This window comes from Bos grunniens, chromosome 17 (genome assembly GCF_055505025.1).
Source record: "Bos grunniens cultivar Pamir isolate PY7600 chromosome 17, Bosgru_T2T1.0, whole genome shotgun sequence".
Lineage (NCBI taxonomy): Eukaryota > Metazoa > Chordata > Mammalia > Artiodactyla > Bovidae > Bos > Bos grunniens.
The window spans coordinates 37,015,441-37,032,066 of record NC_141181.1 but is presented as its reverse complement, the minus strand read 5'-3'; the positions used below and the strand labels follow the sequence as shown (position 1 = coordinate 37,032,066).

Below are 16,626 nucleotides of genomic sequence, written 5' to 3'. Positions count from 1 at the left end.
GAACTGAAACATCCCTGTCTAGGTATCTGGGTAGAGTTAAGTTTTCAGATCCTTAAGTTAGATCCTAGGGAGCATGATTACCAAACTGAATGTAAGATTTTGATTAGTTTGTTTTTAAAGAAAAAAAAAAAAAAGAAAAAAGAAAGAAAAGAAAATTGCCACATTTTTTTTTCCAGAGTAGCTTATACCATTTTGCATTCTCATCAGCAATGCATGAGAGCTCCTTTTGCTTCACACCTCCACCAGCAGTTGGTGCTATCTGTGTTTTGGACTTCATTCTGATAGGAGTGTAGTGGCATCTCATTGTTTCACAGGGAATCTCAAGTTAATGAGAGACTATATTTTATAAGAGACATTAGTCCCATTGCCTTTCCCCTGCTCTCTACACAGACACAATGTGATTTGACTTAATTTTATATCTCCTTAAACACCATTGATTCATTAAATAAAAATGATTAGAAACATAATTCATTGATTGATATTTTTACTGATTAATTTGGGAATTAATATTATTAGAAATAAAAGGAAAACATCATGAGTTAAATATTCATTCTCCAATCACATCATTCTTTATAATGTACCTTTTGTCAGTTATATGCCACGTTGTCATTGTCAACTACCTACATCTAATATATTTAATACAGCAGTATTAAAATGGGGTTTGACTTTCTAGCTTGGCAAAAGTTAACATATATTAGAATTTCAGTAACGGTGCTCTAGTAACCAAGTCACTTTGGTCTCTTTACACTAAAAGAACATTAATTAAAATGACTTTGAGGGGTGAGATTAGGTATCCTAGACTCTGTTTTCAATTATATTCATTAAATGTGACACACTTCGGAGCAAGTAGGCAATTTAGCTGTTACTATCCCCACTTTCTCTCATCACCCTCACAAACACAATCACATAAAGTAAAAATGCAGAGAATGCTGACAGAAAATACAGCAAAATAATACAGAGTGTAACACAGTGGTGATGGTTATCTAGGATGTTTGGGAACTTAAGTGATACATGTAAATTTATCTTAGCTGAAGTAATTATAATATTAATAATAATTGTTCAAATATATGATTTTAATATTTAATGAAAAGTCTTTTAAGCCATTAACTGTATAGTCAAAACCAAGAAAATATAATTTGCTTCATATGAAAAAGCATATTTCTTATAGTATGTATGATAGGTAATGCTGTCAAATAGTTTGTGAAATTATTTCCCAATTAACTATGTTTTCTGGAAACCTCTGGAAAAATATTTTGTACACACTATGTAATAAGACCTTTCATTTTTTTTACATTTTACTAATTTCTGTTGAAATTGTAGTGTATATTGCCTTAAATATTACACCACATTTTCCTACAGTTCTTGTTGTATGCTGTATTTTCTAGAGGTTTTTAATTTTGATTTATATTACACAGATTTATACTACTTCTAGGAGCAAATATATATATAACATATTCTTTAACTTTTAAAGAATTTGATAAAAATTATTTAAAAATTTAACCATTACAAAAAACCTATCACTGGGTCAGACTCAAAACTAAGACTCATATAACTCCACTAAGAGTAGGACTGCTAGTACTTCTGAACACTAAATAATCATAGCACTCAAATACGTGGTTTTCAATGAAAATTTTGTTGTTCATATTGATCTTACAGAAGATAAACTATTCATATCTGTGAAGCCACAAGGATATAATGATTTTAATCCAGTATTTACACAGGAATTATCATGTGCTGCCACTGTAAAAGTACTTTACAGATAATTCATTTAATCTTTAAAATGATCATGTGAAGTAAGTACAAAGACTATACCATCTCCTTGAAACATATTTATAATAAGCCCAATGACAGGCTTGACATTTGACTTTACATGAAAGATGTAGAAACTTCTGACCCTAGAATTGTAAGCCCATCATTTGGAAATTAACGCAGACATATCTCATGAGGTATAGAGGATGCACAAGATACATCTATTTGTGTCTTAAGAAGATAGTGGTTTTAATTATTATTATGTTTATGTTATTCTACAAATTCATGTGAAATTCTGTCAAGAATTTACAATTTTCTGATGACTGCCTGCATACATATAATCTGTCATGCATTTCAATAATAAATCATGTGTTTTCTCTCTTCTATATTGAGACAGAGAGGTCTTGGTTGGTAAGATTTTTACTTTCCCCAACAATCTTTAGGGGTGTTACATAACAATGACAGAAATGACTCCCCAAGCCTGTCTAAACATTATGATTTTTATAAGCACCTAATAAAATAACTTCATAGTGGTCACTGAATATCTTATTTAATCAAGAGTTCATACGTCTTGTCTCCTAAAATGTGTTACCCTTTGTCTCATTGATCACAGAAAAATTCAAAAGTGATATTAAAAATAGAATTTCTTCTGTAGTTTCTAGTTTATATATTTTCTATATAGCCTATTCATTCTTTTCCATCAAAGAAAGAAAAGATAATAGTCATGACTGGGCATCAATCCCTAGCTATCTTTTCCTATTAAATTTAACATAAAGAAATAATATTTACAAAATACATCTAATACTAATGAATGGTAAATATTCAAATGCCACTATATACTAAACATTACAACAGTAACATTTATAGTATCGATGTTGCTATTTGGTGTTATGATAGATATTTTCATGCAAGCTTAATATTGAAGTGAGTTACTGTATGTAACACTTTATACCCAAGATTAGCTCAAGATGACAGAGTAGAAGGACACGTGCTCACCGTTTCTTGTGAGAGCACAAGAATTAAAACTAACTGTTGAATAACCATTGATGGATAAATGCTGGAACCTACCAAAAAGGATACCCTACACTTCCCAGAAAGTAGAGGTCATAAGATGGTAGGAAGAGCACAAACATGATAGTATCAAATTCCATTCCTGCTGGATGGGCAACCCATGACCTGGAAAGCAGTTATACCACAGAAGTTGTCCCACTGCAGTGAAGGTTGAAAGCTCCAAGTCTTGTGTATACCAAGACCCAGGGGAAAAGAGCAATGATCCCAAAAGTAACTGGGTCAGCCCTATCTTCAGGTGTATGAGGGTATCCTGCAGAGGAGAGGGTATGCCTGGGGCTCACTGTGAGGCAAAGACTCTGGCAGCAGCAATTCTGAGAAGTACTCATTGGTGTGAGCCCTTCCAAAGGCTGCCATTAGCTGCGTTATACAACCTATACCCTTCAGTACTGGGTTGCCTCAGTCCAAACAACCAACAGGGAAGGAACACAGTTCTAATCATCAGCAGGCAAGTGGATTAAAGTTTTACTTAGTATGGCCATTCCTATCAGGGAGATAAGACCCAAATCTACTCCCCACCCCCTACCCCCACCCCATCATCAATCACTTTCATCAGGAATCTTGCCCAAGTCACTTAGATAGCCTCACCAACCAGAGGGTAGATAGCAGAAGCAAGAAGAGCTATAATCCTGAAGCTTGTGGAAAGAAAACCACAATCACAGAAAATTAGACAAAATTAAATGGCAAAGGATTATGTCCTAGATGAGGGAACAAGATAAAAACCCAGGAAAACAGCTAAGGGAGGTAGATATAGGCAACCTTCTAGAATAAGGAAACAGAATAATGACAATGAAGATGACGCAGGATTTCAGAAAAAGAATGGAGGCAAGTATCAGGAAGATGCAAGAAATGTTCAACAAAGACCTAGAAGAACTAAAGAACAAGCAAACAGAGATGAGCAATACAATAACTGAAAAGAAAAAATACATTAGAAGTGATCAATAATGGAATAACTGAGATAGCATGGATAAGTGACCTGGTAGACAGAATGGTGGAAATCACTGTCTTAGAACCAAATAAAGAAAAAAAAAAAGAATAAAAAGAAATGAAGACTACCTTAGAGACTTCTAGGAAAATATTAATTGCACCAGCTTTTACATTACAGGGGTGCCAAAAGGATAAAAGAGAGAAAAAGAACCTGAGAAAATATTTGAAGACATAATAGCTAAAAACTCCCCTAACCTGGGAAAGGAAAAAGTCAACCAAGTTCAGGAAGTGCAGAGAGCTCCTGGCAGGATAAACCCAAGAAGGAACACATCACAACTCAGAGTAATCAAACTGACAAAAATTAAAGAGAAAGAACAAATGTTAAAAGTAACAGGGCAAAAATAACAAACAGCATACAAGGGAACTCTTATAAGGTTATCAGCTGATTACTCAACAGAAACTCTGCAGGCCAGAAGGGAGTGTCACTATAACACACACCACACACACACAAAGCAACCCAAACACAACACTACAGATGGTTATCAAGCCATAAGAGAAGAGAACAAAAAAGGAAGAAAAATAAACCCCAAACAAGTAAGAGTCAATAGAAACATATATATCAATAGTTACCTTAAATGTAAATGAATTAAACCCTCCAATCAACAGACATAGACTGGCTGAATGGATACAAAAATAAGACCCAAATATATGTTGTCTATAAGAGACTCACTTCAGACCTAGGAACACATAGAGACTGAAAGTGAGGAGATGGAATTAGAAGACAGATGGAGTAACAACACTAACATCAGACAAAATAGACTTTAACTTAAAGACTGTCATAAGAGACAAAGAAGGACATTTCACAAAGTGAGCCTTGATAAATTTATGAAAATCAAAATCATAGCACAAGATCAACCCAAGATAAAGATATAACAGTTGTAAATATATATGCATCTGACATTGAAGCACTTCAGTATATAAGGCAAATACTAATAGCCACAATGGGAGAAATTGACAGTAACATAATATTAGTGGGAGACTTTAACATTCCACTTGCATCAATGGACAGATCATCCAGACAGAAAATCAATAAGGAAACACAGGTCTTAAATGATACATCAAAGAAGATGGACTTAATTGATATTTAAAAGAGCATTGCATCCAAAACTATCAGAATACACATTCATCTCGAGTACACATGGTACATTAAGATTCTCTAGGATTGACTACATGCTGGGCCACAAAGTGAGGGTTGGTAAATTTAAGGGAATCAAAATCATGTAAAGCATCTTTTTCTGACCACAACACTATGAAATGAGAAATCAACTATAAGAAAAAATAACTGCAAAAAATACATGAAGGCTAAATAATACTCTGCTAATCAACCAACAGATCACTGAAAAAATCAAAGAGGAAATGAAAAAATGCCTAGAGACAAAAGGGAAATGAAAGCATAATGATCAAAAAACTATGCTGCTGCTGCTACTAAGTCACTTCAGTCGTGTCCGACTCTGTGTGACCCCAGAGATGGCAGCCACCAGGCTCCCCCATGCCTGGGATTCTCCAGGCAAGAACACTGGAGTGGGTTGCCGTTTCCTTCTCCAATGCATGAAAGTGAAGAGAGAAAGTGAAGACGCTCAGTCATGTCTGACTCCTAGCGACCCCATGGACTGCAGCCTACCAGGTTCCTCCATCCCTGGGATGCTCCAGGCAAGAGTACTGGAGTGGGGTGCCATTGCAAGCAGTTCTAAGAGGGAAGTTTATAGCAATACAATCTTTCTTCAGGAAACCAGAAGAAATTGCAAATAAACAACCCAAACTTACAACTTAAGAAACTAGAGAAAGAGGAAAAAACAAAAGCAAAAGTTAGTAAAAGGATATCAATCAAAAGAGCAGAAATAAATGAAAGAGACAAAGAAAATAATAGCAAAGGTTAATGAAACCAAAAGCTGTTTCTTTGAAATGATGAACAAAATTGATACATTTTTAGCCAGACTCATTAATAAAATAAAGGAGATGACTCAAATCAATAAAATTAGAAATGAAAAATAAGTTACAACAGACACTGCTGCTGCTGCTGCTGTTGCTGCTGCTAAGTCGCTTGTCGTGTCCGACTCTGTGCGATCCCATAGACGGCAGCTCACCAGGCTCCCCGTCCCTGGGATTCTCCAGGCAAGAATACTGGAGTGGGTTGCCATTTCCTTCTCCAATGCATAAAAGTGAAAAGTGAAAAGGAAGTCGCTCAGTAGTGTCTGACTCTTTGCGACCCCATGGACTGCAGCCTACCAGGCTCCTCTGTCCATGGGATTTGCCAGGCAAGAGTACTGGAGTGGGGTGCCATTGTCTTCTCCGAAGGCAATGACACTACAGAAATACAACTGACACTACAGAAATACAAAGAATCATAAGGGACTAGTACAAGCAACTGTACGCTAATAAAATGGACAACCTGGAAGAAATAGAAAATATGAACATAATAATCACTAGCTTTGAAATTGAAACTGTGATTAAAAAATCTCAACAAACAAAAGTCCAGTAACTGATGATTTCACAGGCAAATTCTATTATATATTTAGGGAAGAGCTAACATCTGTCCTTTTGAAACAAGTTCATTCTGTGAGACCACCATCACCTTGATACCAAAACTCAACAAAGATATCACCAAAAAGAAAATTACAGACCAACATCACTGATGAACATAGACATAAAAATCATGGTCTGAAAGGATACATGCACCCGGATGTTCATTGCAGCACTGTTTACAACAGCCAAGACCTGGAAACTACTTAAGTGTCCACTGACAGAGGAATGGATAAAAAAATGTAATACATGTATACAATGGAATATCACTTAGTCACTGAAAAGAAAGAAATGGTGCCATTTGTAGCAGCATGGACAGTATAGAAATCATCACACTTGGGTGATGTAAGTCAGACAGAGAAAAACAAATATTGTATGATATTGCTTACAAGCAGAATCTAAACAGAAATGATACAAATGAACTTATGAAACAGAAGGAGATCCACAGACTTAGGGTGAAGTTACAGTTACCAGTGGGGAAGGAATAGTTAGGGGGTTTGGGATGGACATGTACACACCACTGTATTTAAAATGGGTAACCATCAAGGACTTACTATATAGCACTGGGAACTCTACTCAAATTTTTGTAACAATATAAGTGGGAAAAGAATTTGAAAAATAGATGGATGTATAACTGAATCACTTTGCTGAACACCTGAAACTATTATAATACTGTTAATCAACCAACTATCCACCGATATAAAATAAAAAGTTAAAATATATATATATATATATATATATATATATATATATATATATATATAGCTTGGATTTGGGAGAAGATCTCTTGTCTGTACTTTATGTAGGTAGAGCAACATCACTTTACTGGATTTTTCTATCTCAGTACAATAACTTATTTGACTAAACATAACATATGAAAAACCATGTCCCTGGGGTGGTCAGTATGTGTTGTAATTACTTTTTCTAAGCACTGGTGAGCTTCAGGAGACATTGTCCAATGAGAATCCTTTGCTATTACACATTTTGATTGTTCATGTCATGGATGCCAGCATTAATTGCCTTCTCACTCACTGACCCCCAAGTCATCACATAAATACAAATGATTCTACCAATTTGTGTCTCTCTAGAAAAGGATAACTCAGTGCTTAAATAGTTCAATCACCAACATAAGACTTCTTTAACTAGACATGTATCTGCCATTTTCTACTATATAAGTATTCTTCAGAATATTTTCAAAATGGACTCCTATTTTTGTCTGTAATTTCATCAACTTAAAAATGCTGTAGGTTGAGAACATTTGGTCATATATTGCCTACATGCAATGTTCATTGTTTTGTTCTCTGGAAGATTATAAATGTTAACTGTTCAATTCCTCAATATTATACATATCATAAAAATATGATGTGATTTGACATTTTATTTTCATTTACACATATTTAGTCACACACAATAAGTCATTCACTTTCTTGTGGTATTCATCATGCTTTAGTGATAGCTCATCAATATCTTGACCAAAGATTTATAAGAAATAGAAAAGGCAGAGGACAAATGATATAAAGAATGTGAATAGGAGGACATGGAATAATTAATACTGGAAAATTTCTACTTGAAGTATAGACTGTATGTGTCATCAGTAGAAATTGGGCTTATGAAATCATGGGCAAATAAATTAGAGGAAATAATAAATTAATCATTTTAAAAAATAGAAAAAATGTTTCTTCATTATAATTCCTTGGAGACTTTTAACAAGCCACTGTGAATATTAGAAAAAACAAGAATTTCCTGATGTTATTATTATTATAAAAAATTTAGAAGCAAGTTTTTCACCAACAAAAATGAAAAATATTCATGCATTTGACACAAAAATAGGTCAGATCTGATTCACAAACACACGATGACTTCCTAATTAGGTTAATGGCAAACGTTTTCCATAAATTCATCATCTAATTTTGTTCATGGGCTTCCCTGGTAGCTTGGATGGTAAAGTGTCTGCCTACAATGTGGGAGACCCGGGTTTGATCCCTGGGTTGGGAAGATCCCCTAGAGAAGGAAATGGCACCCCACTCCAATATTCATGCCTGGAAAATCCCATGGACCGAGGAGCCTGGTGGGCTACAGTCCATGGGGTTGCAAAGAGTCGGACACGACTGAGCGACTTCTCTTCACTTCTTCACAAGGTAAAATTTATATTTATATTATGTTATAGCTATAATTAATAGCCATTTAGCAGTCTTGATAAAGTATATTTTGAAAACCTCCCAGAAATTGAGAAAATGAATAATCCTAGTGAATGAATAAAAATACTTTTGTAAGATGAGTTTTTTCCCATCACTCCATAAAGAATTGCCTTTTAAAAAGAAAAAAAAAAAAACAGACATGAGGCAGAATCTAATGAAATTGTCAGTAAATCACCAATTTAAAAATAATTCACAGCAGTGGATCACTGTATAATTTTTAGCACATAACCTAAAAGGGGTTCAAAGAATTGATTGACCTATTTGGTAAGAGTCTAGTCAAAAAAAATCAAAATAGATATTTGAAAAAGAAAATTTAATATAGGCAATTAGTTTCACTGTTGTTAAAACTGGTAAGGCAAAAGAAAAGAACTTGTAACTCAGAAGAATTGGAGGAAGCAACTATGACTTCAAGGGTTGGGGGAATTAATGTTCAAATGAGATGAGTTTGAGAAAATTGTGGAATATCCTGGTAGAAGCTGCAATGAGAGTAAAAAAAAAATAGTTATACTTCAAAAGCTTTGTTGTTCATAAAAAAGGAACAATTTGATGAATTGCATTTGTGTCATTGGCAAATGCATGGAAGCTAAAGTCTGAATGATAAAGGAGAGCATTTGTAAAGGGTAAAGTAAAGATGATTGTGGTCAAAACATAACTGTGGGCATTTTTTTAGGAATAGTAAGACACAGACAAGTTAAAAAGAGACTGAAAGCATTGACATTGGTGGAAGAAGAGATGATGATATTTTTATCACACATCTTTATGTGCTAAATCAATTTCTTAAAGAGGGAAATATATTGACTAATTATAACTGAAGGTAGGGGCCCAGCTGCTTACTGCTCAAAAGCAATAAAGAGGCAAAGTTGATGGAAAGGGAAATTTGCTTTGAGGCCATCAACTGGGGCAGGGTGAGGTGTTGCTGGTCTCTTGTCCAAAGGCTGACTCTCCAAACACTGGCAATCAGTGGGCAAGCACTTTTGTAGATGGAAAGAGGGAGCTACATGCAGAAATAGTAGTCAGTTCTGATAGTCATCTTGAAATTGGTCATGTGGTGATCTGATCAGAATCATATTGTTATCTTGAATGTTTTAAGTACAGTTCAGTTCAGTCAGTTCAGTCCTTCAGTCCTGTCTGACTCTTTGCGACCCCATGAATCGCAGCACGCCAGTCCTCCCTGTCCATCACAAACTCCCGGAGTTCACCTAGACTCATGTCCATCGAGTCACTGATGCCATCCAGCCATCTCATCCTCTGTCATCCCCTTCTCCTCCTGCCCCCAATCCCTCCCAGCATCAGAGTCTTTTCCAATGAGTCAACTCTTCACATGAGGTGGCCAAAGTACTGGAGTTTCAGCTTTAGCATCATTGTTTCCAAAGTACACCCAGGGCTGATCTCCTTCAGAATGGACTGGTTGGATCTCCTTGAATCAAAGGGACTCTCAAGAGTCTTCTCCAACACCACAGTTCAAAAGCATCAATTCTTCAGCACTCAGCTTTCTTCACAGTCCAACTCTCACATCCATACACGACCACCGGAAAAACCATAGCCTTGACTAGACGAACCTTTGTTGGCAAAGTAATGTCTCTGCTTTTCAATATGCTATCTAGGTTGGTCATAACTTTTCTTCCCAGGAGTAAGAGTCTTTTAATTTTATGGCTGCAGTTACCATCTGCAGTGATTTTGGATAATCACCGCAAAACCCCAAAATAAAGTCTGACACTGTTTCCACTCCCATGAAGTGATGGGACCAGATGCCATGATCTTCATTTTCTGAAAGTTGAGTTTTAAGCCAACTTTTTCACTCTCTTCTTTCACCTTCATCAAGAGGCTTTTTAGTTCCTCTTCACTTTCTGCCATAAGGGTGGTGTCATCTGCATATCTGAGGTTATTGATATTTCTCCCGGCAATCTTGATTCCAGCTTGTGCTTCCTCCAGCCCAGCATTTCTCACGATATACTCTGCATAGAAGTTAAATAAGCAGGGTGACAATATACAGTCTTGACGTATTCCTTTTCCTATTTGGAACCAGTCTGTTGTTCCATGTCCAGTTCTAACTGTTGCTTCCCGACCTGCATACAAATTTCTCAAGAGGCAGGTCAGGTGGTCTGGTATTCCCATCTCTTTCAGAACTTTAAGCACAGTAAGTACTTAAAATAATCTGTTTTAAGTACAGCAAGTCTTTAGTTCCATGGTTGATTTGTTTCCATTTCTTCAAGTCTCAATTTCAGAATTGTGGCTTATGTGGTGGCTATAGTCTGATAAGCATGTATTTAAATTCTTCCATCTGATAGGAGTTTTAGTATCTACAAAACATCTCAAAAGCTATGGTTCAGAATATTATCTATAGCCCCCAATGGGGAACTAAAGGTTTTTGACTTAATTTAATGGCTCAGCTATTATTATTTGTCCTGTTTGCCTGTTTTTCTTTTGTTCTATATTTTCTCACTTTTCTGATTAAACTTATTCTTTGGCTAAAGTTTTACTACAGGCAAAAGGCAGGCTGAAGACAGGAGGGGCAAGGACCACAGGGTCCTGCTACATTTCATAAGTGCTGCAAATTAATTGAAAGAATATGAAGATGAGGATGTTGCCTTTCTCTGAAATGCAAAATTTTCTATGAAATCCAGCTGACATCTTGATTTTTACCATATGCATGAAGTAAAGTACTAGTCGCACAGTAGTGTCTGACTTGTTGCAACCCCATGGACTGTAGCATGCCACGCTCCTCTGTCCATGGAATTTATCAGGCAAGAATACTAAAGTGGATAGCCATTCCCTTCTCCAGAGGATCTGCCCAAACCAGGGATGAAACCATATGCATGGTTGTGTATGTAAATGTGTATAAATAAAGCAAAGTCTGTGAATATATTAATATGAATAAGAACAGTGTGTGTAGAGATATATTTCTTTCATTTGGCTTTAGCTCAGCTGATAATCTGCCTGCAATTCAGGAGATCCCAGTTTGACTCCTGGGTTTGGAGGATCCCCTGGAGGAGGGATAGGCTGCGCACTCCAGTATTTCTGGGCTTTCCAATTGACTCAGATGGAAAAGAATCTCCAGTATTCTTGTCTGGAGAATCCCAGGGACAGAGGGCTACGGTCCATGAGGTTTCAAAGAGTTGGACACAATTAAGCAAGCACAGCACAGCGCATAAAATTTCAAGATAATATTACAGAAGGAAATGTTCTTTCTTCATCAAACTGACTTTATTAAGCTGATTTTGCTACAATCTAAAAGCATGGACCTTTAATATGTTTACCTAAAAATCATTAATCGAAATGTATGTGATTTTTAAAATCAATAGAAAGATATAAAACTCCTAATTTTCACCTTATGAATAAATAGCAGAAAAGAATGACTTAAGTATTTCTCATTTCCGTGCATTCTTTCAGTTGAAAATGAATTGCAATTCTTCTCATTTTAAAGTCATTCATTTTTACCAGTGAGTTGTTAAATTACTTAATAAACATTTTAAGATAATGTCCAGTTTTCTAGTTTCTGGAGAAAGAAAAAAAAATCAAGATATTGCCTTTATATACACTCTAAAGTTCATGCTAATTTAATATCTTGGTTAAACTACTTGATATGAGCAGTGGACATAAAAACATTCTCTCTTTGAAGATTATGTTCATATGCCTATATTTATATATGTTCCTGTGTATACTAATGCAAAATATAAAATGGTTTTAATGAGATAATATTTTCTTCAATTAAAGTTATTTCTTCTTGGCTCTATAATTAAAAAATTAGAGTAGCTTATATAATTTTTTAAAGATGTATATTTATTCAAGCTTATATAATTTGTGTCTAAAGGTTTTCACTTTCTGCAATTTGAATGTTATTTAGGCCACATACTGAATTCTACTATAGTTTGGTAAATAAGTTTGGAATAAACAAAGGCATTATTAGGTGTTTCCAATGGAAAGATACTCATAATTTATAAATGGCTTTCTGGATTATTTTACTTTAGCCTTTCATTGCCTTTGAAGTATTTTAGTACTTTATAAGTTGCAGACAACTGATACCAATGGAAAATAATTCTTCTCTATGAACTTGCAAACTAATTCTGACTGGAAGAGATCAGTTGATTTCTATCCCCCCCTAAAAGGGACTTCCCTGGTGGCTCAGACGGTAAAGAATCTGCCTGCGATGGAAGAGACTCAGGTTCAATTCCTGGATCTGGAAGATCCCCTGGAGAAGGGAATGGCTACCCACTCCAGTATTCTTACCTAGAGAACTCCATGGATAGAGGAGCCTCGCAGACAAGAGCCTGGCATGGGCTCACAGAGTCAGACACGACTTAGTGACTAACTTTATGTGGAAAAGGCCAGGTTAATGTCTATTTGTAAGTTCATTTACACAGTTGTTTAGCCCTTATAAATATATGGCTCTTTAACTTTGAGCTGATTATAAATCTGCCTAGTCCCCATGTAAACAATGAACTAATTAAATATTTAACACCTATTAAATTTATATTTTCAAGAAAGTCCTTATTTTGCTCTGAAAAATTATTCTTGGGACTTCTCTGATGGTCCAGTGGCTATGACTCCACATTTCCAATGCAGAGGGCCCAAGTTTGATCCTTGGTGAGGGAACTAGATCCCACATGCTGCAACAAAAAGATCTTAAACGTCAAAGTGAAGATCAAAGATCCCGCATGCCACAACTAAAACCCAGAAAAGTCAAATAATAAATATAAATAAATGATTTAACAAGAAAAAAACCCTTTAACAGTCTAGATAGCCAATTCTTTTTTCTTAGAAGACAAGATGGCCTAATACAAACTCAAAGTTCTTTAATTGTTTCAGATATATGTGATGAAATATCACTTAAGATAGATGAATGAGTACATATAAGCAGATTTAAACATACTTCCTACATTTTAAACAAAGAATATAACAAGAAAGTATTATAAATAACAAACTTACAGAACACAATTTTAATTTTTCCATTCTGTTACTACACAAAATAAGCTTTAAAAAAATAGAACTCATTAACTGAATTAACTCTTGACCTTTCTAAAGCAAATCTCCTATATTTCTTTTTAAAGTTTACTTTAAAAAGATAGTCCTTTTATTATTTTTATTCATTGAAACATCCTTTCAAGGAGAAAATTGTTTTAGTTACTGAGTCATGTCTGACTCTTTTGTGACCCGATGGACTGTAGCCCTTTGTCCATGGGATTTCCCAGGCAATAATATTGGAGTGGGTTGTCATTTTATTCTACAGGGGATTTTCATAAGCCAGGGATGAAACCTGCTTCTCTTGCTTTGGCAGGCAGATTCTTTACCACTGGGCCATCGGGGAAGCCCAAGGAGAAAACAACACTTTTTTTATTGAGGTATAATGAAATAATACAAAAAAAAAAAAAAAAAAAAAGATCTATTATTTTCTGAAGACACACAACTTAGATTTTTTTGTATTCAAAAGAATTTTCAAATTGTTGTGCATTTCTAACAGGGTCCTTTAGACTTTACTTCTCCTTCTAGTGAATTAAGAAGGCACTCACCTAAGTGGACATGACTCTGGATACAAAACTTAGCAAGCAACTATTGCCCTTGTGGAAAGAGGAGAACACTGGTGAATACAACCTATCATGGAAAGAAGAAAGGTTTTACTGGTGAAGATACCCCACCAAGGGTGTCTGGCTTAAAAAGTGAGGCGGAAGCTTGATTTCAGCCCCACTCATTGCCTTGATCCACTGCTTTTGTGTCATGAACAGCTGATGGCAACATTGCCTGTATACTTTTGTGCTGGGCATAATTTTTTATTTTACTTTGAATAAGCTAAACATTTCATTATAAGTTTTAAAAAGGACCTTTTATATGAAAAAAACCTCTATTTTTACACCATTAGTTGTATCAATTTATCATAGTGTTTCATATCTTATGTAAAGATGTCAGCCAATAATGTTTAAAATAATGATAAAAGTACTATGAAAAAATTACCATTAATAGCTATCTGATTGTAGGAAAACCAAAGATATAGTTCAAAGAAAATGGTATCACTATTTAGTCAATAGCAACTCTACTAAAGGATGGATTCTTTTCATATTTCGCATTTTCCTCCTTCATAGCATACACTTTATACTAACTTTCTGGAGTCACTACTCTGATGCCTGCTCTTATCTAGCCTTGGCACCCCAAGGAACAGACAGGACTTGGGCTGGTACCCAATATTTGAGTCAGGACCAAGTCTCTAGTACAGTTCCATCTTGGAATTCTGCCAGGTTGAGAGAAACTAAGTGGAAAGTTATGTAAGGCATAATCTGAATTTCTATTTTATGTTAATTATCCTTCAGATCATCCTTAAATGATCTTTCCCAGACTTGGTCTTAGGAAAGCAAAGAAAAATTGGACAGTTGATTGTGGAAAGGTGACAATCAATTTAAAAGTTCCAGGAAGTATGGCTTTTTAACTAGACCAAGGAAGACTGGAAAACATAGAAGAAAAAATCATACAAACAAAAAATATGTGAGGAGGGAAAAGAGAGAGATTATATCACACTGAGGAATGGATTTACTTCACAAATAATTTCTTCTTCCTCTGTTTATTGCAAGGAATTGTCAAAGATCAATTGGAGAGAATTAGTAATCACACGTTATTTTTACAACAGATTATTAAAAGCCAATCTTTAGCAGGTTTGGACAAACGTTTTCTGTAAACGGCCACAGAGTAATTATGCTACTCTTTCTGGCTATCCCATCTCTGTTACCATGTTATACGGCAATTTGTATACCAAAAGCAGACACAAGCACTTGTGAATGAACAGCTGCGGTTTTGTTCCAATAAAAATTTATTTATAAGAGTAGTCTGTGGGCCATACTTTGTGGGCCACTGACCTATACAATAATGGTATAGTATAGATAGATACCAATATAAAACTCATTAACATCATTCCTGTGTTTTCTTTTAAGGATTTTGTGATTTAAATATATGTATGATATCACTTATATGTAGAATCTAAAATATAACAGAAGCAAAATTATTTACAAAACAGAAATAGACGAACAGACATAGAGAAGAGACTTTTGGTTACCAAAGGGGAAATCGGGTTGGGAAGGGATAAATTAGGATTTGGGGATTGGCAGATATGAACAAATACACATAAAATAGACAAGTAACCAGGTCCTACTATAGTGTACAGGAAGGTATATTCAATATCTTGTAACAAACCATACTGGGAAAGAACATAAACATAATATATATAATAAATATATGAAAATAAATATATTATGTGTGTGTGTGTGTGTGTGTGTAGGCTTCCCAGGCAGCACTAGTGGTAAAGAACTCACCTGCCAATGCAGGAGACATAAGAGATGAGAGTTCGATCCCTGGGTTGGGAAGATCCCCTGGAGGAGGGCATGGTGACCTGCTCTGATTTCTTGCCTGGAGAACCCCATGGACAGGGGCACTTATAGGGCTATAGCCCATAGGGTTGCAAAGAATCAAACACAACTGAAGCGAATGAGCACATACGGGCTTCCCTTGTGGCTCAGCTGATAAAGAATTTGCCTCCAATGCGAGAGACATGGGTTTGATCCCTGGCTTGGGAAGATCCCCTGGAGAAAGGAAAGGCTACCCACTCCAGTATTCTGGCCTAGAGAATTCCATGGACTCTATAGTCCATGGGGTTGCAAAGAGCTAGACACGACTGAGCAACTTTTACTGTCACTATCATATATATATATGAATCACTTTTCTGTTAATCAGAAATTAACACAAGATTGTAAGTCAATTACATTTTAATTAAAAAAATAAGATAGATTTAAGTATAGAGCTTTTGTACTCAGAGTAAAAACTGTGGATATAGCTATATTACTGTATTTAAAAGTAGCAATTTTTGTTGTGTGAATTTTAGACATCTTCTAACATTTCAAGTAAGATGTGATAAATTAACCTTTTATGTGAATTCAAGGGATAGTGTCAGAAGGAGGGACAACTTCTCTATCACACACATCATAGGAAAGTCACTGATTTTTCTCTCTTGCCATAAAAGAGTGGACTAGACCTTGTACTTCTATTGAAGTAACCTCTTAGCTGTTTCAGGTAAAGTCATTTTGTTAAATACAATCAAGGCGAATTTAGTCATGTATTGAATGGTGAA

At 35.4% G+C, this 16,626-nt stretch overlaps 1 protein-coding gene across 5 annotated transcripts in view; it reads right to left on the bottom strand.

Annotated features, from left to right (window-relative positions):
- Positions 1–16,626, bottom strand: part of FSTL5 (follistatin like 5) — a 937,973-nt gene that overhangs the window by 468,496 nt on the left and 452,851 nt on the right. The window contains exon 1 of one of the 5 annotated variants that reach the window (XM_086345935.1): positions 15,815–15,939. The exons of the other annotated variants lie outside the window; for them this stretch is intronic. Within the exon in view, the coding sequence (XP_086202061.1) occupies positions 15,815–15,833 (19 nt within the window). The 5' untranslated portion in view covers positions 15,834–15,939. Of the gene's footprint in view, positions 1–15,814; positions 15,940–16,626 lie in introns of those variants that run through there. 5 annotated transcript variants of the gene reach the window in all.